General features: G+C 39.4%; 1 protein-coding gene across 1 annotated transcript in view; it reads left to right on the top strand.

Moving 5' to 3' along the window:
- The window catches only part of FAM188B (family with sequence similarity 188, member B), a 77,315-nt gene extending 50,542 nt beyond the window's left edge, over positions 1-26,773 (top strand). Inside the window, exons 14-18 of the mRNA XM_009880115.1 lie at positions 3,456-3,519; positions 5,456-5,617; positions 17,375-17,603; positions 21,854-21,926; positions 26,725-26,773. Coding sequence (XP_009878417.1) covers positions 3,456-3,519; positions 5,456-5,617; positions 17,375-17,603; positions 21,854-21,926; positions 26,725-26,773 — 577 coding nt within the window. The remainder of the gene's footprint in view (positions 1-3,455; positions 3,520-5,455; positions 5,618-17,374; positions 17,604-21,853; positions 21,927-26,724) is intronic.
- The last annotated feature ends 998 nt before the right edge of the window (positions 26,774-27,771 follow it).

Here is a 27,771-nt window from a genome sequence, read left to right as displayed (position 1 = left end):
TCCTGCCCTGAAAACAGCAGCATTAGATAACATGAAAAAATATGTATAATTCATACCAGATATTGCTGATTTCTGTCATGAGGAGATTTGTCCAGTTGCTATAAAGTAGATATTTGCTCGGAAGCTATCTTAGACATCGTTTGGTTTTGCTGTTCATTTTATGCGATAATAATATGAGAAAAAAATGTTTGGTTGCATGCTGAATGAAAAGACAGTTGGGCTACGGGATATAGGTGCCTCACCCTGACCACCCTGTTATGGAAAAAAAAAAAATTAAATAGAAATATTTTTTAAAAGTACAGCACAAAATTAAGAAACTATGTGGAGATAAGTTTTTCCATGTTATTGAGGTTCTGTGAGTGTATAACAACACGTCCACATTTTGTCAAGATATCAGAAAATCTGTGGACTAAGCAATTGCAGCGCTGCTGAATGGAGAATTCAGCAATTCAAGGGTCCCAGGGCAAAAACTGAAACACATCAAAAGTTGACACTATGCCTTTATGCACATTCGGAAGTACGTTAATCTGAGTGTATTTGCTGCTGTCTCTCTCGTCTCAACAGGCTGCTTCTGCCTTAGCTGAAGCCACAGCTTCACTCGCTCCACAGAGAATTCAAACTCTCTCCTCCCTGGTTTCGGTCCAGCCATAAGCCGCATCACTTTTCACACAGTACAGCTGAAAATAAAAATCAAGCTGGGAGATGTTGCAGAGCAATCCAAAATCTAGCAGATTTCACTGTCGACTTTTTGATTGTGTATCAATTCAGGAAATGATTCCCGCTGAAGATTGCACTTAAGCATATTTGAACATGTGCTTAATTTTAGGCATTTGTCCAGGAGATTTTAAACATCAATATCTTGCTCTCTGATTGAATAATTTTTTTTAATAGACTTCACAGTATTACCATGGGAGGCAAACACCTCCATTCTGCACCAGCAGTCAACATACTCCTAGCTCACTCTCCAGGTAGAATTATGTACTACCATGACACTGGAAAATACTGATGATATAGCACAAGGGAGAAATATTTACCATCAACACTGTTCTCTTCAGCAGTATCTTTTTACTGACCTCTGATTCTGTCAAAGCAGCATGCAGGGCATTGCGTTGTAAATTTAGAAGGAGGGATTCAGTAAAGTCAAACCTTTAACTCATTGTCTGACGATGACCAGGATACTTAAAAGTCTCCTGGCTTAAAATTAATGGGGTTTTCTGTTTTAAAGTGATTTAAAAATTATAAATGGAAAATTACATGCAGGGACAAAGTAGTAATGGTTTATTCATTACATCTGTTTTGACATCTGATAGCCAAGACACCAGAATGAGCAAATGCTTCAGATTTGCTTGTGATCAATGAATGTCTTCCCAGCCCAGCAGAAAAAAACCCACATTGTTATCATTACCTGATATTTTTACAATGCATGAAGTGTACTTGCACTTAAAAGCTGATGCTTTTTATTGTAACACAATAAATTCACCTGCACAGAAGCGAGTAAGTCTTTGGCAGGTATGAATAATAATCTTAAAACCATTTAGACTAGGTGTAAATCTCGTAGCTATATGCCTGATGTTTGTTTCCTCATTAGCAGAGATGATTTGAAAGGCAGATGTTCTTCTTCTTGAAAATCTGAGATACACCTCTAAACTCCCATATTGTTTGTACCTACAGATGAAATTAGAACTTCCTCCTATTGTCTTTGTCGTATGTCCCATCGTCCCTAACTGACGCATATTGTATAGTCTACTCTTTTCAAAGACGGCTATGGCGTTTTCAAGATGAAACTGTTTCTAAAACTAAAAAATGGCCAAAATCCAAAGATTATTATCACCTCATCCATTCCTTGCAATGTTGCATGAGAGAATTTTCCTTATCACAGGCATACTTTCGGTGGTCTTTTCTTTGATTTCACACTAGCAAGAGGTGTTATTATGGCACTTTGTTGTGATTGAGACTAACTTGTAAATTTTCTTTAAAATAATTTTTAAAAAAGGGAATTGTGATTCAATGGCTATGACTTGATTTGAATGATTTAAGTATCATTAGGGCTGGAAATCTTATAAATTCTATATTACATTCTGAGCTTTGGGATGAATACAGGGAATATCCTAGCTTTTTACTTAAGAAATCAATTTTTTAACAGAGCTTGTAAAGCAATGTTGAAGAGGAATTTCTCGCTGTCTCTACTCTAACCACATCAATTTAACTCTTAATTACAAATGAAATCTTTTCTTTTTTAAAATAATTATGCTAATCACCAGCACATGAATAATTGGATGTGTAGAAGATTTTAGAAGTAAAATGAGAAGGCCAGATGTATGTAGAATAGCTAAGTTTTAATTGATGATTATTCAGGCATTATCTCTACCTTTGTAACAATACCAAAATAAGGACATAGCCAAAACAATTGAGAATGATGTATTTTATACTGAAGGGAAATAGTTTTTTTATGAACCATCGAATTAATCTGTGGAGTTTATTGCCATAGCTGTCCCAGAATATAGTACACTGTTTTTTCTCAAAATGAGATTAAACATTTATTTACATATAAAATAATGTTTGCAATTACATTATATCTGCAGGATGAAAATGATCACAGTTGCAACCTTTATTTTTTAGGTCATCAACAAATCACTGATTCAGTAATTCTAAGAGTTATGGGAGAGAGAAATTGGTTTGGGGAGATATTACTCCATAATTATCAATAATGCAATTTCATGGACTTTTCCCTTTGATGTCATAAAATAGAAGAAGAGACCAGACAGCAATATTATAAGTGTGTGCACCTGGAGTATTTTTTTTCTTTTCTTCTTCTTTTCATGGACAATATACTGTATAGATTATATCGTCTTCGGTTTGTGATTACATTCCAAGTATTGATGATAGGAAAAATAAATACATCCATTTGTGAGAACATGTTGTCTGAGTACTGGAATAGGTTGCCTGGTAGGTTATGAAGTCTACCTCCATAGAGATACTCAAAAACCATCTAGACATGGTCCTGGGCAACAGGCTTTAGGTGGCCCTGCTTGGGCTGGGGGGTTGGACAAGGTGACCTCCAGAGATTCCTTCCAATGTCAACCATGCTGTGGTTCTGTAATTCTGTAAGACAAGTGGTCCAGTAGTTCTAATTTTTAAAGTTCTAACTAGTGGTGACAATGGCTTCTTTTCTCCTCTACAGCTATTTTCTTTAGTTTAGCCATAACAGACCCTTGCTTGCACAGGTTTAGTTGATATATACACTTTTTTTTTTTTTTGCCATGCAAAAAATCACCTTGGAAGGACTCCAAAATGTAGAGCTGTATTTATGGTTGACTAAGCATTTTTTTGTTTGTTTGTTTGTTTGTTTTTCTCCAAGATATGGAGACGTTAAGTCTAATGAAAAGAAGCAATTGTATTTAAATTGAATTGTATTCTCCACTCCTAATTTAATTGTATTCTTTACTCCTTTTCAGGGTGCGCAATGATTTCGATGTGCTTACAAACCGACTGATTGGCAGCCATGGCTATTGTACTCAGGTAAGTTAAGCATGCGGTCTTGGGGGTGTCATACGTCTCTGCATGCAGAGCTGTGAACTGACCTCTGGGAAGAGGTGGCATTTCTTATTTTAAGTTCCTTGTGTTTTTTTCTTTTTCCTCATAATGCCAACCACCTTCATCCTTTATTCTTTTTTCCTTATGTTTTGGCATGTTGTTTTCTTTGCTTTCAGAGCCTCTGCTTTTTGGCCTGGTTTTCTGGTCCGCCTGTGTCTGTACCCATGTGTATATGTGCACATACTCCTCTCATCTGCCTCTTTGGAACTCCTTAGTTGATTTTAGTCCTGAGATATCACTGAGACTGCAAGCTGAGTTTCCTCCCTGACGTTTCAGAAAGGTGACTGAGGTTGCATGACCGATGGTACAGCTCGTCTCTAAATGCTCACTGCTTGGCTAACTGAGGTGGTCACTGCTTGGCTAACTGAGGTGGTCCTGACTGAAGCTGGCACCTCAAATTGGAGACACTGACTTATTATACACCTGTCTAAAAGATGTGTGGTGTTTGAAAATAAGCAGTCTGAATCGCAGCCTGACACTTAGGACCACAGTTGTATGTCGTCTGTATTCCAACTCATGTCCTGTGCCAAACGTCTCCCGCTGGCTGTAGGCCTGCAGAGGCATCCACTTGGTTGGAAAGGATTTACCTTGGACACGTGGGTGAAATGTAGGTCCCAAATTTCTGGGACACAGATTCCCCCAAAGCTGGGTCATAGGCAGTTGTGTGGTCTGATTATGGTCCATAGCTATTAAATGTACTGCTGTTTTGGCTGCAAAGGGCAAGTTTCATGTTCTTCCCTTGTACTGTTGCTAGAAGACTTTTATACTGTGGTTACATGGTGATTCTTCAGGAAGGTGGTGGAACATCACTGGTGGATTAGAAGTCCTAAAAATATCAGTAAGAACCTGTAAGCTTTGGGGAGTCCTTCAGGAGAAACATGAGGCTATAAACATGTGCAGTATTTTTAAAATCATACATCAAGTCCAACTGGCATTGCCTGTGCTATTCATGTCTTCGGGCATGGTAATTTAGACTATTTTTTCTGGAAACTTTCTTCTTGTTATTTCCCCTCATGTTTCTTGACATATGTTATTTATTAATAGTTAGCGGGTTCATTGCTGTAGCACAGTCTGCTGCTAGGTATTGTTACATGCTGTTACGTCCTAGCTGGCCCTTGTGGGATGTTATGCTAAGCAAAATGTGTAGTGTCTCTGTTTCTTGAATGTTACGCACACTCACATGCACGCATGCACTCAGGCCCACCCTCTCACATGTATTCAACCTCTGACACACTCATACCTCTAGTTCGATCGGAGAGGAAATAATCAACAATCTGCTATAGTAAGTATGAGTACATTTATGATATGGACCAGATGTGAAGCCATATGGGTGAATGTCTTGCTGAATGAGCCTTAAGTTCATCCAGAAATAATCAGTGAGAAAAAAATACCTTGTAACAAGTCTTGTCCGACATACAACATACATCACTAAGCACATGCAGAAATATCAGATAGTACTGTACAGGCCTTTAATTTATATCATTCATGCTGCAGCTTTCATTGTAGAGAAGAAGGGATACCAAAATGTTTTTGCTTGAAAAAAACCCAACACTAATGTGAGAAGGTTGAGAGGAGGATGTCAGAGTAAATTGATTATCAGCAGTTTGCCTCTGGAAAGATGAACGTTGAAAACTCCACTAACATTGTGTCATTTTACTTTGGAACAGAAATTCCCCAAAATACCTGGAAAAAAATTAGTAAGCAATACTAATCCTAACCCTAAATTTAAAGCCACCACATAAATTAAGGGTCTGGTACATGTGTAACTATCAATCCTGAATCAATCTTGTACTGATGTCTGGTAGAGACAATACATTTAACTACTGTTTTGTGGGTTTTTTTATAAATATGTCACAAACAGGAATTGGTGAATTTGCTTTTGACTGGCAAAGCCGTGTCCAATGTTTTCAACAACGTGATAGAGCTGGACTCTGGAAATGGGAATATCACAATTTTGAAAGGTGTCACAAGCCGCAGTGATATTGGTTTGCTGTCTCTCTTCGAGCACTATGATGTTTGTCAGGTATGTTTTCCATTATTCTGATTTGAATTAAAAAGGAAAGAAATTTAAAATTGCCTTAGAGTGAGTATAGCAGCTAAGAAATTATGGGCTGCATTCAGTTGCTCACTCACAGGCACGTAGTGCTGTTTTAGACGCACCGAGGCAGAGCGTGGTCTCCCTTCTTCATGCAGGTTCCGTGTGACAGATGCCACCCCTTGGGAAATGACTTGGGTAGTCTACAGCATCTCAAATCTTGCATGCCTGTGTCGTTTTCTAACCGATCTCCTGAAGCGGGAGTCAGCTTACAGACTGACACACTTCTATTTAAGTAGCTACCGCATAGATCTGTATACATGAACTAGGACCCGCTCAGTGCAGTCTGTGGAGTTGAACACTGCTCAGCTGACATAATGGTGTAGTCTAGGTTGAGCTGAACAAGTTCCCCTCACAGTATTCACTAGATCTCCACTGATTATAGTGGAGTTGAGACACCCAGCTCACATGTGGACACATATGTCTTAGTCATATATACATAAGCAACAGAATCTGAAGCTGAAATTCAATCGAAGTATTCAGTTTTCCTTGAGTTCCTATGTGATGGGATCGATTGAATCCTCTACTCCATGCTGTAATGGTGGTCATATTGTATTAGCAGTAAAGAAAATAATAGACAATAAAAATAGCTGTCAATATAATGGGAATGTTCCCTTGAAGATGTCTTTGAAATTAGTATTCTAATTGTAGTCATAATGAAAATTAAAAGATAGATTAAAAAATTCAGAGACATGACAGCCATTAATTTACCTCTGGAAAAACTTGTATAAGGATTTCAGTGGTTCTCCATCAACAGACATTGTCATCAAGATAGACATCTTTCCTAAAGACATGTTGTATCTTAAACAGACAATCTTGGGTTTGATGCAAGGATATTATTTGAAGTTCTCTTCCTTGTGTTAGATGCTAGATTAGATAATTGTGATGGTCCCATCTGGATTTGCAGTCAGCGCCTCTGTAAAAATTTGAGAGAGATTACCAAAGAGTTTGTTTGTACTGATCTAATATAAATGTGTGATTGAAAACAAAGCTTGGTTTTAACTGTTTCCCATATGGCTGAAGTCAGTTACATTTTCCTACTACTGACAAATTAGAATTTTTGTTATTTTTAATTAACGCAATCCTTTACATTGTTCACAAGATTATAATAAGGCTTAAATTCAGTCAAGGCAGCGTATCAGTGTATCCAAATCAGATTAATTCAGAAAAAAATGGATTAAAAATAAATTAGCTTCTCTGTCTAGTTCAAGCTCCTTCTCCTTTTCTATAAACAATGTAACATTTAAAACCTCAAAAAGTGGTTATGCACCACTGTAGCGTTTTTTCCATTCTCTAGTGAGGAAAATTACCTCTAAGCAGCAAAATGGTAAGTGAGGTCAGTGCAGGTAAAAGCTATTTCTTTCCCATCTGCCTTCTAAAAATAAAATAAAAAGTTACCCAGAGAATCAGACACTGTCTTCCACTTACTCTGCAAATTATACAGTGGAGGGGGTCTGTTTATTCTGCTACTGTGCTCTTGCATGGGGGCTGGACTCATGAGCAGTGATCTGTTTCCCAAGCCAGTGACTCTTAATCAGTTACAGAAAATCCAGTAGACGTTGTTTACTTTTTTTTTCAGCCTACGCTAGTTAGGCATCTGATGCAAATTGTCTTACTTTTTATTAAGAACATCTGCGAGTGCTCTGCGTTTCGGTTCGTACGTCTCGGTGCATGCTGCAATGCCTGCCTTAGGACTAGAACAAAAGTCAGATTCTGGTGGACTTTGGCCTCGAGTCTGGGGAGTCTTCACTGTGGCTTCAGCACGAGGGGCCAGATTCTGCTTTCTGTTACAAACATAGTAGTTTAGAACGATTTAGAAGAAAGAAATGTCACAGATAGTTTGCAGTAGTGGAACTGAGAATAGAATTTGCCTGTAAGTCTTTTGAACTGACTCTTTTCTTCCTCTCGTTGTTTCGGTAAGTAGATTCAGCATCCAATTACAGTGTGGCTGTGAGGATGGTAACTTAAACCAGTAATGGAAAAGGACCGTCATTTTTGGGGTTTTTTTTCTTCTTTTTTTTTTTTGTTTCCAAGAGTAAGAAAATCCTGAGCGTGATATATGGTGAATCATAGACATTAGAGTTGGAAAACTCCCTTTAGGTCATATCCAGCCAATATCTCAGGGGATAATTCAGGATATTTTTATGTCCTGTTATATAGTAGGCTTTCTTTTAAAAATCTGTATCCATGAAGTTCCTGCCTTTTTGTTCAGATGGCCATTTATTAGTTGATTTTAGTGAATATAACAGTGATCTTACCTTTTTTCTCACACATCTCTACTTTAAAATATGAGGAAGTGCAAATACAGGTTTGCAGGTACCTGCGAATGTGTAGATTTTAATATCTGCTGCACAGCTTGTGCTTTGGGTGTACTAATATTAAATCTGACTGTTCATTTACTTAGTTTCCTCTGATTATCATTCTTACTTCTAATCCAGCCTGCCCCCTAAACAATTCATCCCCATCCGCCAGACATTTGCAAGCTGATGTAACAGTTCCTCCCTTTTTCATCAGTACATCCTGTCCAAAGCTTATTTTTATTGCTCTACTCTAGGCTTCTTCCAACTTTTGAAAGAGACATGCAAGATTCCAGGCTAGATGCATTTAATCCACATAGAGAAAGATTTCTATACCATTTTATCTCCCTTGTCTAGTATGTGGAGTATTTGTATACAATCCACAATTTCCTTGGCATGTCTTCTGAGTTGCAAATATCATGAGGGCATAAGAACTGAATTAATCCTTGTGACAAACTTCAACAGTAGCAAATCAGAACAAAGGCATCAGTACCTTCTTCCCCAGTGATTCCCTGAAGAATCACTCTGTTGCTGATCCAGTAATCTCTTTCAGTGGATCACACCGAATGTGTTTATCTTTGCTGGTTGGAAAAATGAGTGCTGCGTGTAACTTGTCTGGAATTGTTGATATCTAATCATCACTTTTAGTCCCAACATATCACCATACTCAGTATATTTTTTGTAATGTAATTACTTGCTGCAAATTATTTCACAATGACAGATGGATTCACTCAATCTATTTCATATGCAAATGTTTAGTTTCATAGTGAGATTATGTATTTTGATGCAAAAAAACCCTAGAAGTCCAAATTTGATACTTCTCAGTGGACAAGTTACACATCTTTGGATTTATTTTCTTTGTGCTAAATCCATATTTAAGCTATATTAATTCCATCTGATCTTACACATTTAACTAAGAAGCCTAAATTAAGATTTTAGGTTTCCTGGGATTTCTTTTGAGCTCTTAAAGCAGCAGAAATATTTCCAAAAGCTGGTGAGCCCACATAAAATTGGTGCAGGTTTTCTTCTGTTTGCCGGGCTGCAGCATCCAGCAGTTCAGCCGTAGTCTCAGGGAAGCTGAGTCGTTTCAGGACCTCAGGGAAAGGGGTGAGGCACAGAAGTGGGCAGGGCCAATTATAGAATTTGTGAGTGAGAAAGTCCCTGCATTTGGGTCAGAGCCTTTGGCCTAAATGCCACATTAAAATTGCAGGTGAAAAAACTTTGAATGATGAAATGCTCTTTTCAAAACTTTCTGTGATGCTAAAAGTAGAAACAGGTGGAAACAGATGTTCCTTATATTTATACCAGATCACTTAAGAGACCTAACAGTGACAAAAGAGAAAAATAATGTACATTCCCATCTGAAGAATTTAAAAGATAGATACTACTGTTATTAGTAGCATTTATGTGTCATTTCCTATGAATAGATTTGTGCTTGGCAAATACATTTTAAAGAGGGGGTGACAGACAAACAAAAGTCAAATTGCTTATCCCAATAAGTCATCCAGTAAAGTAGTGGCTGAACTGGGAAGGGAGTACAGGCTTTCTGAATCTCTCATTCTAAAGTAAGTATGATACTGGCTGATGAATTTGGCCATCCTTCTGAAATGCTTTTTGAAACCACTTTAGGTATGTGCTGTTGTACACGAAGTAATGGAAGTATTCAAGGTTATTTGTCTCTTTTGAACCTTGACTCTGATTCTTCGTCTTCACTGATTCTCTCCTTCTTTTAACCTATCCTGCTATAGTAGTTGAACCTCCTCTCATCTGACCTCCCAAACTCACCCTACTTTGATTCTTGACAACGTCCAAGTCTCTGCCTCAGCTGTCAGCATTTCAAGAGACTGATGCGTTTTAGTTTTTGCATTTCTGAAAATGAAGAGAGAACGTGGCATTGACAAAGAAGTTATGGTCATTTTTCCTGTTCTTTTAAAAAGAGAGAGAAACATAAATAAACAGAATTTATTCATTAAAATTCCACAGATGGGAAATATTATCTGTGGTCCTTTTGATGAAACCAGCACACTCTGTGCTATAACAAGACCTACTTGAATTATTAAATTCAGCACACATGCTCTGACTTCTGGCACCTCACCTGTTTATTTGCCCTGTGGAACGTCCTTCCTATAACCTTCTTCGCTGGGAAATATGTCTGCTAAACAGGCGCCTTCCTCAGTCAGATGGACTGGATTCAAGCCAGGTCATTGGTGGGGTATAGAGGGGGAGGTTTAGAAAGAAGTTTTTAACAATCATCTCGTTTAAGAAACCATCAACAAAATAAGCATGTGCGAAATGGAAACCAATGGTTGGCTTTAATTTTCCGCTTATTTTTCAGTAATGGGTATGCGGCAGATACTGTGTCGCTCAGATGCATTCGGCAAGAGACCCTGCTATTTATGTAAGACATTTGTGAGCACCATTGTGGGCAAAGACATGTGATACATACAAGTTTGACTGAAACAAGGCTGACAAAGCATTGGCCATTTTAAAAGTGTTCATTCCTTGGTTTTACATCTTCCTTTCTAGCCTGGAACTGCATTTTTCTTTAATGAAGTTCTATTGTCCTCCTACTTATCCATGGACAGTTTTTTTCCCAGAGGCCAGTCCCTGTTGCTGGGATATTGGCATTGGTTTCTTGTCGACGTCCTTCCAAATGAAATAGAATCGCAGAGTTTTTATTTAAGACAATAACAAACCCCACATGTTTAAAAGAGTCCTGCATGCTTTGCAAACAGACAAAACAGAAAATGATAAGTCAAATATTTTCCACATGTCTCTAGATTATCCCATCTAACTTTAGGTCCCTTATAGGCTGAAAATGGTTCAGGTAAGAGTCCAGTCAACTCCCTTTATAGCTGATGAACAGAGGGGTCTAAATTTCTGACTATACCCATCTCTTCCTTGCTTGATTGTACAGACAGCCAAAGCCCAGCGGCCAGCATAAGTGAGAGAGCCTAGAAATTGATGCTGAAGAGTTAAGCGGACTGAATCTTGACCTGTATTCATCATTGCAGTGAAGTCACATACTGAAATGAATTATAAACTCCTTCATGTCTGTTGAAGGTATGGCAAAGTGCTGAAATCTGAGGGATCGTCTGAATCTCCCTCAACATTTCTTCACTTGATGGCCGTTACCAGAAAAGCAGCAGAACGGGATAAGGATAAAGAAAAGATCCTGAGGCTACCTGGCGCCCTGATGTCTATTTGCCGTGTCACAACTGCCATCGTCTTTTATGTTGTGGCAGCATATGAGAACTTCAGTCAAAAGCCAGTGCTTTCCAGGAGTCTTTTCTTTGGTTTGGTAGTCCTGGGATTGAACACACATCTCTTTCTGTTCTCTTTCATTAATGTTGCCCCTTTTCCTCCCCAATTCATCATCAGAAAGATTTCTTTTTCTGCAGCAAAAAGGATTCAAAGCTGCAGAGAAATTATAAGGTTCCCGCATAGCAGTAATGTTTTCTACTACAATTTACAAATATCTGGCTAAAAGCTCTTCAATTTCTGCCTAACCAGGTACAGTCATTAAATTATGCATACTCTGAATGTCAGATATTGTGAACATCAATTTTATTTTTCTTAATCTGATTGAATTATAATCCATATTAATAGCAATAACTTTACCCTCACAGTGTCCCTTAACTATATACAAATATAATAGTAACATGGCTGACCTGGTGTTTTAATAGTGGAATAGGTGAACTGAGTCAGTGGTGTTCTGATCACCCGAGGGCTATTGCAAAGGTATCTGGTTTTGCACCGTTGACACTTCAGTCTTAACGCCATCGGAACATTGTTTCATATTAATTCACTAAAGGTCATTGCAATTACAGGGAAAAAAATGTTGACAGAACAAACAATAGGCTGTTCCCTGTAACTGTGAAAGCTTTGCGTAATGATCCTTTTGTCTATCAATCCTATTGGGTTCAGTACAGCTAGCAATTATGTGACAGAACCCAGAGCTCTGTGGAATCACACGGGTCTCAGTACTGCGCTGTATGATTATGTTGGAAAATAAGCATCTATTCAGGCAAAAAAACATAAAGCAAGAAATGACTGAATATAATTTTAATTAAAATAAAAAGTGAAGTCCAACAAGCAAGGAAGTGAAACTATATTAAGGGATAACAAAACTGGAGAAAAATGCCATCACAGTATCGGTTTTGTTATCATCTTCTCTTCTTTAAATCATGGTCACTGCATAGGAGTGATAACCTAATGTTTGTTTCTGTTCAAGGTAAATTGTGTAATGGAGTCCAAGAAACGCAGAGTCTGGGTTGTACTTCTTATTTGTTTCTTTTGGTATACACATGGCAAAAGATCGCCTTGTTCAATGGGCAAATAAAATCTGAATGGTGAAGTACCATACACTTATTCTGGCAGATATGTTGGAATGAACTCTCCAGTAATAAATATTTTTCTGTAGATTTAATTTCACCATTGTGCGAATACACACGGAAGTCAGATGTGGAAAAAGACCACCCGGAGTGTTGAAAATGAGCCCTTTGAAGGTGCTTGCTTTTGAAAGGCTGACATTTTCCAAAGATGAGAATTGTGTCCCTGAAATTTATGAGCATTCTTAAGGGGTTTGTAAGGGAGAGGATTAGGGTTAGTGAAGTCTCCACAGGAATTGAAAACATGCAGCATGAACAGTCACCTAATTCCTTCCCTCTCTTTTTGTTTTTTTTTTTTTTTTTTCCTGAAGAAGACAAATGTGCATGTTTGAAAACAAATATTTTAATAGTAATAGATTATTACTTTTTAACGCATTACGATACTGCAAAATCCCTTAACAAAAATAATGACATTTAATAAATAAATTCAAGTCACATATCCCTGATTTGCCTTTGGAAGCCAGAGCCACCATTGCATAGGGCAGCATACTACAGCTGGAAAGAAGAAGGGCCCCGTTCTCTGGCAAGCCACTTGTTGGATGACATGCTCTCTGTCTGAGTTTCAAGGGTTTCCCCCAGAGTCAGAACACAGGGTGTTCATGCTTGTTCTTCCCTGTCCTGCTTCAAGGTCCTGTTATAGTCCAGGATCACTACCACCAACCAACCTGGCCAGGCAATTGAAGAAGTGCTCACCAGCTGGTCCAGTTAAACAAGGGCATCCTTTTAGTCCACTCAACAATTGACGCTTGAGGAAGCGGGCGAAGGAATCCTCACAATGAGGATTGTCCTCACTTTGTCGGTGGCATGGTTCCATATTGTATTTTGTAGAAAAAATCTGGACATGTTTTGAGGAATGCTGTGGGAGAGGGAAGTTCCTTACAGGAAGTCTAGACAAAGGAACATGTGATTAGATTGTTTGGGGGAGGAAGAAATTTTAGCCTTATGGATAAAAACCACTGCATGCCACTTGACCTTAAAGCTGGGGAACAAATCCTGGGCCTGTTTATTCTGCTTCTGTAGGAATTACCTGAGGTATCTGGAGAACCAGAAGCCCCTAGAAGGTGATGAGAGTGGGATAAAAAGGCAAGTAGTTTTGGGAAGAAGCACACCTGTAGGGACCAGTCAACACCTGGAATGCAATTTGAAGTTAAAGGCAGCAGCTAATCCTCAATTTGTATAATTGATGTAACTGAAATGAAAACTCCCTTTTTATGGGAGATAAGAATTTGACCAGCATGAATTTGTACTTTCTTTATTGTCTTAACATTTATGCCCTTGCTGCCTTCTGCAAGCATTGTAATTGAAAACTAAATATATTTGGAAAATTTTCCTACAGACCTTACTCATCTGAATAATTTGTCCAGACTTCAATAGGACTGTGAGTAAGAACTGGAGTGGATGTGTGCTTTGAAACAGTTCTGTATCTCTCTAATCTTGTTTTGTCAACTGTTGTTTGATGAAGCTCTGAAGTTACTTTAGCAGACATATGTAGGAAGAACACATTTTTAGGAGGAGACTGGCTGTTCCTTCTTGGCTTTGATTTATCTACAAACTAAAATATGCATGTGTGTGAGACTGAATCTTTTAATCCATATCCCTCTAATTTGGCATCTTTTGTTGCGTCTGCGTATTTCCTTTCTTGATAACTCCTGTTATGAGTATTTTTATAAGCTTGTAAAAAAATTTCTGTACTTTTAAGCCAAGAATTTACATAAAAAGCAAAACTGTTGTATAAAAGGCTGTTTTAAATAGATATTAGCAAAATAATGAGTCAGGGAACAGTTACTTAATTAGCTAGAGACTTGTTATCTAACATCTGAAGAAATTCTCATTGGGGAAGATAATTGATTTTGTACTCTTATAACACTTTAGATATAAATTCAAAATCTCAATAATAAAAAAAAAACCACACTCCTTATTACTTCAGATGCTCTTTAGACTTTTAATTACGACAGCATATACGTTGGCTTCTGCCTTTTAGCAGTATATCGGATGACATTTGCACCCACGTGCCCAAGATGAAGAACTGAGAGCTGTACTGTAGAACCTGTATCCGCAAATCTGTATCTAGAAAACATGAATGAGAATTTTTCTGTTAAAAGTCTTCCAGTTTCCACCAGCACCCACTGCATATGCTGAAGCATGATTTAAATCCCACCATAGTGGTAAAGATAATGGTAGCAATAAGCAGAGGTGATTTCTGTAGATTATATCACTAACTGTGTTACTATGCAAACCTCTTCAAAACTACCCGAACCTCTAAACTAGCAAAATGTCTTCAATCCGTGTCTGTATTATAGAGATGGAAACTGATCTCATATTTCTATGCACATATATTTGCACACTTGGCTGCCATTCCTTATTTTGCAGGTTGGTAGCATACCAGCAGTGCAACATCTGTTTAGCAAAGGATACATAAAAACTGGGGATAGAATAAAGATGGTTGTACCGAGCATCCTGCACAGTAGTGATTCTGTCTGCTACAAGAATAATAAGCAGAGCTGTAGTCAGAAACATTCCACTTAAAGCAAAAAGTTTTATTTTGGTTTTCAGTTAGAATCGTAGAATCATAGAATGGTTTAGGTTGGAAGGGACCTTAAAGATCATAGAGTGCCAACCCCCCTGCCATGGGCAGGGACACCTCCCACTAGACCAGGTTGCCCAAGGCCACGTCCAGCCTGGCCTTGAACACCTCCAGGGATGGGGCCTCAACAACCTCTCTGGGCAACCTGTTCCAGTGTCTCACCACCCTCAAAGTGAAAAACTTCTTCCTAATGTTTAATCTAAACCTGCCCTCTTCCAGTTTGTATCCATTCCCCCTTGTCCTGTCACTACATGACCTAGTAAAAAGTCCTTCCCCAGCTCTCCTGTAGGCCACCTTTAGGTACTGTAAGGCCACAATAAGATCTCCCTGGAGCCTTTTCTTCTCCAGGTTGAACAACCCCAGCTCTCTCAGCCTCTCCTCATAGGAGAGGTGCTCTAGCCCTCGGCTCTCCTCTGGACACGCTCCAGCAGGTCCACGTCTTTCTTATGTTGAGGACTCCAGAGCTGGATGCAGTACTCCAGGTGGGGTCTCACGAGAGTGGAGTAGAGGGGCGGAATCACCTCCCTTGCCCTGCTGGCCACAGTTCTTTTGATGCAGCCCAGGATATGGTTGGCCTTCTGGGCTGCGATTGCACATTGCGGACTCATGCTGAGCTTCTGATCAATCAGCACACCCAGGTCCTTCTCCTCAGGGCTGCTCTCCAGCCATACCCCACCGAGCCTGTATTTGTGCTGGGGATTGCCCCGACCCAGAGGTAGGACCTTGCACTTGGCCTTGTTGAACTGCATGAGGTTGGGTTGGCTTGGGCCCACCTCTCCAGCCTCTCCAGGTCCCTCTGGATGGCATCCCTCCCCTCCACTGTGTCTACCTCGCCAAACAGCTTGGTATCATCGGCAAACTTGCTGAGGGTGCACTCGAGCCCACTGTCCATGTCTGCAACAAAAATGTTGAATAGTACAGGTCCCAGTACTGACCCATGAGGAACGCCACTCGTCACTTCTCTCCACAGTTTCCCCGATCTATTTATCAAAGATACAAAAGACACCGATCACAGGAAAAACAGTATCATTTTGAACTTACAATACAGCTTCCATTGACAGTAGTATAGCTAATAATAAATATTTGTTGTAGCTGAATATTAAAATCCCAGCTGGGAGAAATAAGGCTTCATTGCTACATTAAACAATCTAATCACAATTTTACTCTGTTATTTACTACTGAAGGGACTAAAATCGTGGTATCTCACTCAGAACACATCAGTGTGAGGTGAAGAAAATACTACATGGTATTCACTGACCTCAGGGGATGCAGGAAACTTCCATGACTCATTTTATATCAGCATATATTAAGTTTCAAAACCATAGATACACTCCCCAGGTATTAAAGCATATATACGCCTGCCTTAAAATAAAAATTCCCTGAGAAATAACAGATATGAGCCTAAATACACATAAAATAAAAAATCCTTTGCCAGACTTCAACCTTAATGACTATGGAGTGAAGCAGCAGAAAAAACTGATTGAACTGATAAATGGATACATACATAGATAAAAGCAGTTACTCACAAATCCAGAGAATTGCTGTAGTAGCCCACATTTTAAATAGTTGGTAGATTTAAGAATAATACTTCAAATCAGTAATAAGTATGAAAATCATTTATATGCAATCTCATACAGAATATTTAGGATATTTATAAATAAGTATACTTTCAACCTTTAAAAGGAGGCCAAAGACTTAGAAAAGGCATCTGGTAAAGAAATAATTGATTTTTTTCATAGAATCATAGAATCATTTAGGTTGGAAAAGACCTTTAAGATCATCAAATCCAACCGTTTCAGCTAAGAATATTTCATTTTTAAGAATAATGAATTAAAAAAAAGTGCTTCTGTTGTTGCTTTCTTCTAGTAGCTGAAAATATTTTACATGTCTGGACTGTTTAGCTAGAAGAAGATGCTGAAATGAAGGGGATGTATTGTATTCTTAATCCAAGAAAAGATGTTGGGCTCAGTTTAGTTGCCCACACAGTGGTGTCTCACGTCATCTGAGATCCTATGAAGTCTCTTGCCCAACTTCTGGGTGCTGTCGCATAGGAGCATGATCTCCTATTGATCTCGTGTAGTATTCCTGACCTAAACTCGCTGTGGTTTTATAGCTATTGCAGAGGGTAGAGTTTCTTCTGGTTCTGATCGTCTGGAATATGATCTTTCTGCTGTAAGGATACTACAGCTGGATTTCATTACCTGCCTATCACTCAAGGCCAGATACTTGCTTTATATGTTCCATGATTTACCAGAGCTACCCTGGTCTGCTTCGTCAGCAGTATACAATAAGCCTTCATTTAGCTTTGTAGACTATAATAAATAAGTCATCTTATACATCTCATGTTTTCTACAATGAATTGTTTCTCCCCTTGTCCCCTGTGATGTTCTAATGTTTTGTATCTTTCTTTTAGGTTGGTTGTTACTTGAAGACCCCGAAATACCCAATTTGGTTGGTATGCAGTGAAAGCCACTTCAGTGTGCTTTTTTGTTTGGAAAAGGATTTACTAGGTGACTGGAAAACAGAGCGGAGATTTGATCTATTGGAAAAGGATTTACTAGGTGACTGGACAGAGCGGAGATTTGATCTGTATTATTATGATGGCTTGGCCAACCAGGAAGAAGAAATACGGTTAACGGTTGGTATGTACCACTCAGTAACTCTGCATTTCATCTCTGGTGGTGGCAACAGCATCACATTAGAAAGAAGAATCCAATAATACAAACAACGATGGCCTTGGGCATTAAAGATTATCTGTGTGCCTATTTCCAAATTTCCGTAATTAGTTTTGGTGATTAATTGGGAGTTAGATTTCACATGGAAATTTTGAGAATAAGCTCTTAAAGGGTTGAAAGTGAGCACGTGCTACTTTATACAGCTTCGTAAATCTTTCAGTGACACTGATTTCCAAGCAACAGATTGTGATCTGCCCTGCTCAGGCTCTCAGGACTATAAACCATATTTAATTACTCTCATTCTCGTTCACATCTTCTCACATCATTTCTACAGGCGGAAAGTACAAGTCTCCTGTTCCTCAACGCTACATGCCTGTAGTAAAATGAGCAGAGAGAGTGAGGAAGCATGAAATCCTTGCTTCCAAAGCCAGCTACTTAGAAGATGGCAGGGATCTGCTAACAAAGTCTAGTCTCTTACCTGCCTGTAAGCATACCTGGAAACACAAGCATGCGCAAGATCTTCTGAATTGTTACACTCATTTTTTCAGAAAACCATGCCAAATTATGCAGATGCTCTTACAGTAATTATGTATTTCTCCACCTGGAAGGCACTTGGACAAGAAGTATTCTGATGCTTAGAAAGCTCCTACTTAGTGCCACATTAAGATATTCTTGACCACTAAATTCTTCTTTGCTAATAATATCCTACTTATCTTTTATTTTCTTTCCTTCGATGTATTTATGCAATCTAATCAAATTCCTTCTCAATCTTAAGGAGCCACTTTAATGTAGTCCACTCTAAAGCTGTCTGTACTCCTTGTTTGCACTACATTCTGGTTCTTGGACAGGAGTAGTTATACGTGGCTGTTGTGTGTCCTAATTGAGTCCATGTGGCAAAGCTGTTTGCATGGTGGCAGTGCTGGGGGCTTTAGCATCTCACAAGATTTGGTAGTGAATTCAGTTGTCTTTCCGCCTGTTATTTATCCTCTTATTTTAATTAAAATCCCTGTCATTCTATTGTAGGGATCACATTATATATTATCTCAAATTACTGCTTAACCTTTACAGGACTATAGTTCCCAACTGGTTCCCACACTGTGTGTGACACAGATGATATAGTTCAGCATAGGACTAGAGAGAGTGAGACACATTTTTTTCTATTGTGTTGTACCATGTAACATACAGTCCAAACCAGATGTCCTTATCTGTCTTTTCATCATTAATAAATCAGGAATGTTTCCAAAATCCAGAGCTACCAAGCACTCTGAGATCTCAGGATGAGAAAGTGCGCAGAGTTTATATACATTTTTCTCTTTACTGTTCAACCTGTCATGGCATATCTGTATATTTCTCCTTAAAGACTTAACTTGTATTGAGAGGTGGGTATCTTTTTTGTTGCGGCTATAGCCTCTTCCAGGGATGTGTCCTAGTAAATCTTTTGTTATCTGTGAAGTTCTGCAAAAGGCTGTAAAATGCAAATAATTTCATCATTCCAGGGAAATGCTTTTCTAGTTCTGGCTGTACAGTAATCCTTTGTTAGGTCTGGAGAAAACCTGAAATTACTTTACATCCAAAAGGTAACATTGATCATACATCTAAACCATGCATACAGTACCAGATGGAAAGATCAGAATGCTAAATATTACTGGCATTTCCATTGTGGAAATATCAACAAGCTATTTTGGTTAGGCAAGGTTACCTAGAGATACAACATGAGGTGCTGAGTGCTGCACAGCCACATCTCACTGGTCCTGGTTAGCAAAGCTCTTTGCTTTTCACTGGCAAGAAGGTGAATTCCTTGAATTGGGAATCTTGTTTATAATTAGGAAGATTACAATCAAGGTCACATTTCAGAAAATCTTGAAGAAAGGGATAAAAGCCAGAAAGAAAGAGTAGAATTTCTTTTTGGGGGTAATAGCAATTGCCACTTTATATGGAGAGTTTGCCCTGCTTCTCCTACTCATAACCATTTGCCAAAATGTAGACAAGGAATATGAAGTTCCTTGCTAAAAGCAGGCAATGCTTGCTGGTGAGTTCAACATACTATCCTAAACAGAGGAAGGTTCTTTACGCCTTTCTATTGGGGTAGAAATTTCTGATAGGCGGAGAAGCAAGACAAGCCAGCGTGTCAAAATTAATAACCCTCTGCATTTTGCTCATCTTCTTTTTTCAGCTGTTTAGGGACTGAGTGGAGATTCTGGGATTTTTGTTACATGTCACAGAGAGTACTTGCATAAAAGAGTGTGTTGTAATGCTCAGAGATACTGCTTTCTGGTATATACAGTTAACGCCTACCTATGTTAACATTTACAATATGTTGTCTCCAAGTGAAGAAACAGGGAACTTTTGTACAATCTGTTTTAATAAATCATTCTTACATCTTATTGGTGCATACCTTCAACTTAGTACTTCACTATGGGCTTGGGGAAGAGTGGCTGGGGAAGAGTCCGGGGATAAAACGCCCCGGGGGGATTTAAAGATGTGTAGGTGTGGCACTTAAGGACATGGTTCAGTGGTGGACTTGGCAGTGTTAGGTTTACAGTTGGACTCGTAACAAACAGACAAAATTCAGCAAGTTGGCAATGACTGGGAAGGGCACCCTTGCTGTATGCCTATCCTGCTACCAGTACCATGGTCAGGACAGTGTTTGTTTCTTCTTACTTTGCAGAGATCCAGAATATCAGTATCAGGAATTCCTAGAGGGGTCCAAATACTATTGGAGACCTCTAATGAACCATTGTAAACTCTTCAATATTAGGGTAAAAGAGGCCTTTAAAAAATTTTAAAAGATTACTGTGTACATCGAAGTTCCTGAGAATCTAGGAGAAAACTGCTGGGACTTTATGTACTTTTAAATATTGTCTATTTCCTACTATTCCAGCCCCTACAGTCATTGAGAGTTTTCTGCGTGTATTTATACCAACAGGATCAACAGGCAAGGGAGAGCCGGGTCCTCTCGGTGACATGAGGAAGCCAGATCTATCTGAGACTGGCAGCTGGGAATGTAAGAGCAATTGCCTCCCATCCTGTCTACATCATTCTCAGTGGAGCAGACCCATATCCTACACCCTGTCTTGGCATCATTTGTTTCTCTCAACCTGCCCATTGGCTGGATGATGGACAGAAAAAGAAGAAAAAGACAAAAACACTAATCTGCTGCAGTTTAAAACGTTATACTCCAAAACAGGAAACAGCTGAGCAGACTGACATCCAAGCTGGTCGCAGGATGTTTTCTCTCTGGGAAGTTCAGCGACTACTTTCACTGTTGACAGATCCAGTGTCTGAGACACTGACCTCTCTGTTTTCCCCGGAACAGTGCAATTGCCTCTCTGTCCCAAAGGAATGCTCACAGCCTGTGGTAGCTCTCTTATATCCAACACAACTCTCTGTCTTCTCCCATCTGTGCACTGCTTTCTCGAAAGTTGAGGGAAAATCTTCTTTTCCAGGGTGAAGGAATCTTGACCCAGTTTGGGCTGGGCTTGGGATTTCCTATCCAAGGGTAGGACTACCACTGTCCTTATTTGAGTGATGAAAACTGCTTTCTTAGTAATTATGACATCAATTGCAAAATAAAAACCTCAAGATAGCCCTCCAGCATATTCTTTCACCTTCTAATCCCTGTTTTCTTTGAAACTATCTCTATATTAGTAAACTAACCAGTGTCAGGGCATGAATCTGAACACTGTCCCATGGCCATCCTGACTGTTAAGTAGTCAGCACAATTCTGACTAAGTTTCTGGCCCAGAACAACTAACACTGGGCACAGTCTGGGCATTATTCCCAACAGCAAGTTTGCATTCGGTCCCCCCCCTTTCAGCCTTTAGTCTGCCATCACATGAACAGGCAGTAGACCTTGGGCTAAAAGGGTTCAAGAGGTGACAAAGCCATGAGTGCCACACTGTCCACTCTAAGGTCAGCTCTAAAGCCTGTGCTATTTGCAAATAGCCATAGTCGTGGTAGCTACTCTGAGCGTTCCTGGCCCTGTCTGTGGTCAGATGGTGTGAATAAGGGCACGAGACAGAATTTGAGTGCCAGAAGCACTCACCTTCCAGGATATTTCAATCCAAAGTGGATACGTGCCTACTGGGTGCCAGGAGTTTTACAGTGGGAGTGGTAGCCCATCACTTCCATGGGTGGGGTGCCTAGAAGCTACTGTGGTGTTCTATATGGATAGAAATATACTCCAGCCACTAATAATGTCTGATATGTCTCGGCAGACACAACTCAGATGTGCACTGAAGATAAAGAAAATGATCTTACTCCTCCACTTGAGCATTGTATTAGGACAAAGTAAGTGAAAACTACATTTTTTTTATTACAGATATTTTCAATTATTGATATAAATAATATATGTAAGGCTAGAGTGGGATAAAAAACATTGCAGCAAGTAATCTTGCAAAATTACTGCTTGAAAATCATAAAGGATCTTAGTAGGCCAGGCTGTGATAATATGTATTCTACATTTTGTTGTGTGCTATTGTAGTTAACATCAAACTGACTGAACCAAGTTCAGTTTAAGAGCGCAACTTGATTTCAATAGATCTAAATATGGATTCCCAAAAGTGATTGGTTCCTATTGTAGAGGTATACTGGGAAAAGGAGAGAATTTCTTCCATCTTCATTAGTCTTTTCTGAAAAATATAATTGTGCTGGGGGACTCGAAGCATTCTCAATGCCTGAAGCCCTGTGCTCAGTGGTCTCAGTTTTCTCAAACTTTCTATGAGTCCATGGGCAGCACAGTTTCTCAAGATCACAAAACACTGTGTTTTCTGAAGTAATTCTTGACAGTTCTTAGGTCATATTCTCTTCTTAAATACAAGGTCAGTTCCTGTCATGTTAGGATTTTTATGGCCATTTTGAGGCCTATGTGGTATTAAATGATGGACTTTTAAGGAGTTTATCTAAAGTCATACGGAAGTTAATGAGAACATTTTCAGTTTAGTGAGAAAGAAGCAAAAAGGGGAAAATTAACTTGGTAAAAAAAAAACAGCTTTATATCAACTCCACAAGTAGGACTTTGAAAGCTGCTATCTGAACATCTTTGGAGCAAGAAGTAAAAGCCTCATTGTCAAAGAACGTAACATGTGTTCAATCAGCAAGCCAAGCAGTTTCAGATTTCTCTTGTAATTTCCCTCCTCTCCTTGCCACGATTCTTCCTGTAAAACACACCCCAAAAATGAGGACAGTGGCTGCCAAGCAGCGTGTTCATGCAGGGCTGCCATTAGAAAGTTACAGAAAAGCAGAAGAGGCATTCTGTAACATGACAGCAGCGACATCAATCCCGGCCCTGCTCATATGGATTGCGTTGCTTCCTCTGTTCCAGTGACACATAAGCATGACTACGAACTAAGACAGGTAATATGCAGGCTGAGAAACCCACACAGTGGGGTGAATAATGCATGCGACTACTTAAAGTTGCTCTTAGAACATCTTCCATTCCTGGCATTGCATCAAAGTTACACAGTTTTGGTAATGGTGATGTTTGTTTATTTTAAATTCCATGCTTTAATCTCCTGGAGACGTAAATTACCAGCAAATTCCAGTGTCAATTTATTTTGTTTGTAGCATTCTCAGGACGTGTCTGATTTACCCTGATCAGTCTGGCTCCTTGTTTTCACTGTTCTCCATTTGCTTTAAGTGTATTTATTTAAGCATGGCTTTGCTGCTAAAGGTTCTCCATGTTATATTTTTCCTTTTTGTTTTAAGAACTTTTTCTTCCAAATATGAAGCAGTATGTAAGGAAAAGTAAAAACAAACCAACCAATATTTTAACAAACTGGGAGATACAAAAGAAATGTTTTCTATCATACAACTATGGAAAAAACTAAAGTAATTTTTAGTAAAACAACAAAGAGCCGTTACTTCTTTTGACCAAGCATTCATAATGAAGCTCCTTATCAAACCTTTCTCATCAAAAACAGCAGGGTAAGTTCTCAGACAGTGTAGAGAATTTCATAGTCTGAACAGTCAGAACTGAGAAGATTAACTATTGTTTCCAAATGTTGATTGGGGTTTTTCCTTTCATTCACATGACTCAGTTCTGGTTTAGTCTGTGAAAAGCCTTACGTATTGTTTACCCCAATACCTGAACACCATCATCCTCTGGTGCATTGAGTTATATGCCTGACATCTGCTGCTGTTTGTTCCCTTGTCCTCTCCCAAAGAGAAAATTGCATATGTAATAGATTGTTTCTATATTTAGTTTTTTTCATTATTATTATTGTTATCATCATCAGAGGAGACATGTTGTTTTGCTTCTGCAGAAGGGGGAGGCTTATATTTTTAGCCCCTATTCTATAAAATGTCAGAAGAGTAAGCAGGTAACACTTCAGATGGCTGGAACGGCTCGTCACCAACAGGTACCACTTGAACCTGCAGGCTCCCAACCAGAGTCAGTACAAGTACATGTGCTTTTATTGTGGCTTTCAGCCTTAGACATCTGTAGAAGCAGTCAGATTCTGACCAAGAGATGTCTGGAATGTGCATCCCTGGGTTGTTTGGGAGATGCCGTGCAGACGTCTTATCCCATTCTTCCCTGAAGAATACTCTTATATCACAGTCACGATTCTCGGCATCTCTCTGCACTGGCGGAAATAACATCTGTTAGCTCTCCCTGAGGGGAATAAAACTTTGATCTGATATTATAATCTGAATTCAGCCGTATATTTTGTTAACCCTCCAACATCAGCTCTCCTCTGTGGTAGTGGAGCTGTATGATACATTAGTTCACCTGTTTGGCTTTGAAGTGAGACATCCAGTGGAAATTTAGTGGAGGAGAGGAGAGCATGGGCATTTCATCCTGAATTATTGGTGTTCTCTAAAACAATACCAAATGATTAGTACAGGAGATACTCTCTGAATGTTATTCCAGACTGAGCATCGTTCAGGGCCCGAACCAGTTCCTCTTGGGTTCCCGTTAACTCCATGACCCTTGGGTGAGGTTGCAGTGGAACCAGATGGGTCAAATGTAGTTTTCATGTTGCTAATCTGATAAATGATAATTGAATCAACAGCTAGAATCTGGGTTCCATTTGAATTACATTGTGGCAGGATAGTTTTGGGAAATGATCACGTTGCATTGTCCGGACAGTTTTGTTTCTGTCTGTAAGGAAGAGTCTTGTTCAGCATCTGTGAGTGAGGTTCGTCACTGTCTGACAGTTGTTCTTGTGCAGATTCAAAGGGGGAAAATGTTTTGAATCCATCTCCATAGAAGCAAACAGCCAAACGCTGCTTTTCAGTCTGCAAACGGGTCAGCAAAAATGGTTTGAAAATAAAGACAGGAGATAAGGCTTGTTATGAAAGTTACCTCAAGTTTTGCTTCAAAGTATAATTTTCTGATTAAGCTCTTTATTGAAAGCCTGTTTTAAAAAAGGCCAGTTCCTCACTGCATAGCAATTAGCAACATCTTAAGCCACAACAGCCAAAATGGTATCAGCACATGTTGGTATTTTCACAGATGTCATTTGGCATCTTTTGGGCTCTGAGAGGTCTCTGTGGGTCCCTCTCGAAGCATTAATCACCCTGGTGAGGTAGAAGGTGGTACCTCAGGAAGACTGTACACAAAGCTAAGGGATGACTTCATGGCATTACCTGAAAAATCCAATGGGGATGGAAGGTGGCGATTGTACTTCCCACTTGTGTTTGGTTGTTCTGGGGGTGATATTCTGAACCTCTGGTTTGCAGCTCTCGCCACTGGTGGATGCCAGACCAGGTCGAATATCCCTAGCTAGAACATATTCTGGTTTTAGCTTAAGATGTGAGGCATCACTTTTGTGTATTCCTGCTAAGCTCTGGAATGAGGACAATCCTTCTGCAATTTTTTTAAATTTTTATTTTCTCAGCAAAATAAAAAAAGAAAGAAAAATTTCACAACAGCCCTCAGATGGTCACTTTCTTTGAGACTTTGCACTGAATACTGCATGGATTCAGATTTTGGTTTTGTCTTACACTTAATTGACTTGGTCAGCAAGCAGACCGAGCTGCCATACCCTTGCTGACACATTCTTTCCTCGGTGACAGAAAGAATGTGGTGCTCTGGCAACTCACTGTTGTCTCCACCCCCTCACCAATGTCTTACTGCTGTGCACATGCACTATGACACAGATTTTCAAAACAGATACAAATACTTGACTCTGGGAATGCAATAGCTTAGTTCTCGGAAGATGTGGACCATGAACTTGCAAACGTGAGAAATGCCACCGACAAGGGTGCGATTCATGCAGTGGATGACTCTGACTGTACAGTAAGTTGACTCACTTCAACCCAGTAAGGTCGCTGGAGAGCATCATCCTGATTTCACCGCGTCTTGGTTCAGATCGTTCTCTTCTGCCATGATTTGAAGATACATTTGGTGACAAATGCAGGATTGATACCTTCCTGGATTGGTCACATTCCTGGAGTGGTCAGCTGAGCGGTAGCGGCCAACACACAGCCAGGAATGAAAAACATGGAAGGTTTTTGTGCACCCGCGTGTGGACTCATTTGGCAACATTGTTCTCAGTATACCTCCTTAGTGTTATTCTGAAGAAAGAATGAGGGCTGAGAAAAAGCAAAACCTCAGCACAGAAGAAGCAAAACATTGCAATTTAAGTGAGCCGGTGAAGGCTTCGAAGGAGCAAAGGTCAGGAGCAGAGATAACAGATAATTAAATGAAATGACCCGGTCTCAGGGTCTGAGAGTCAGAGAGTTCCCATCCTGAGGCCTGCCTGTATAGGAGTGTGCAAATTGCCTTGTAGCAGCTGAGACTAAACGTTCTGGTTATATAGGGTTAAGTCCCCATTTTGGGGATTCCCTCCAGTCTTTGCAACATGAAGGTACTTGATCTGAATCAGCTGCTGCTGAGGACTCTCTATTGCCTAAAACAGACTGGAGGAAGGATAAGGAGACTGACCTCCAAACTCAGGCACCTAAAATTAGGGGGCACATGTACCTCAATTCAGTTCCTTACCCTTTGAGAAGATGTGGTTAGTTACCCCAAATGAGTCCATCCTAGTGTCTCTAAGGTTCCTTGGGTGGTTGAGGGGTGTTGGGTTACCTTTCCAAAGACCTGGCTAACTGATGGATGTAAAATGATTGCTTTCATTTCTAGGTGGCAAGGAGCTGTTATTGACTGGAATGGCACAGAACCAATCTTGTGACTGACCTGACCTGCACTTTATTTGTAAAGACAAAAAGGAAATGACTGAATTAGCACATTCCTATTCCCACCAATACAGGAAATAGGACAAGAGTTGTGCAGTTTGTGATGAGGAAGAATGACATGGTTTGCAGGCTGGAAGAGTTTCACCTCAATCACCTCGTGCTTCAGAGATTTTGCTTATAATATAAACAACACTTACGTAAATTCCTTGTCACTGCCTTTAACATACAGCTTCTGAGAGTAGACTGAGTTTCCACCACCCAATCAAGGTTACAGATGAAGCAGTGAAGTCGTCAACGTCCCCTTGAGGTCTCTTTCTGGATCCACTCTGTATCCTGCAATTGTTTCAAAGCATCTGATGAAAGATGCTGAACCCAGATTTCGGTCACCGTACATGCCTTCTCTGTACTGCCTAGTTCTTCGCTTACAAAACTCCAGCAAAAGTATAAAATATTATGCAAGAAATAAATATTCTCTTCTTTACCTGATAATAGGAAGTCTCGTTTTGCACTAAACAGATTGGTAACCATATGGGCTTTTCAGAGAAAGCCTGACCTAAACAAAGTTCTCTTTTGTCATAAAATTTGCAGTAAAGCTCATGGTTTTGTTTTTACCAGCATAAAAATAATACTAGTACGTTCCTTATACTGGGTGCAATTGGTGTGTAACAGTGCCTCACACCAATGATGTAGCTCATTTTTCTTTCTGGATGAGAGAAAGCTGTATCAGTATCTTTACATTTATACCATTGTAACTACTTATGCACTCGGGTTTATTTACACCAGAGTGGTAGTTAATGTCTGTGGTTCACACGAGAAAACGGAAGAGCTATTAGGTTTGAAATTTAAAAGGTGCCTATCTGTGATAGATACCATTTTTCATTATTAAATAAAGTGCATTTACTAAAATGATGTATCACGAGGTATCAAAACAGCAGTTTGTACTCTGAAATAAATTCTTTAAGTGATATATTTTGGCAACACTTTACCAAAATTG

This window comes from Charadrius vociferus, unplaced genomic scaffold (assembly GCF_000708025.1).
Source record: "Charadrius vociferus isolate BGI_N301 unplaced genomic scaffold, ASM70802v2 scaffold1012, whole genome shotgun sequence".
Taxonomy (NCBI): domain Eukaryota; kingdom Metazoa; phylum Chordata; class Aves; order Charadriiformes; family Charadriidae; genus Charadrius; species Charadrius vociferus.
The sequence above is the reverse complement of the archived record's forward strand: the minus strand, read 5'-3'. Positions and strand labels throughout refer to the sequence as shown.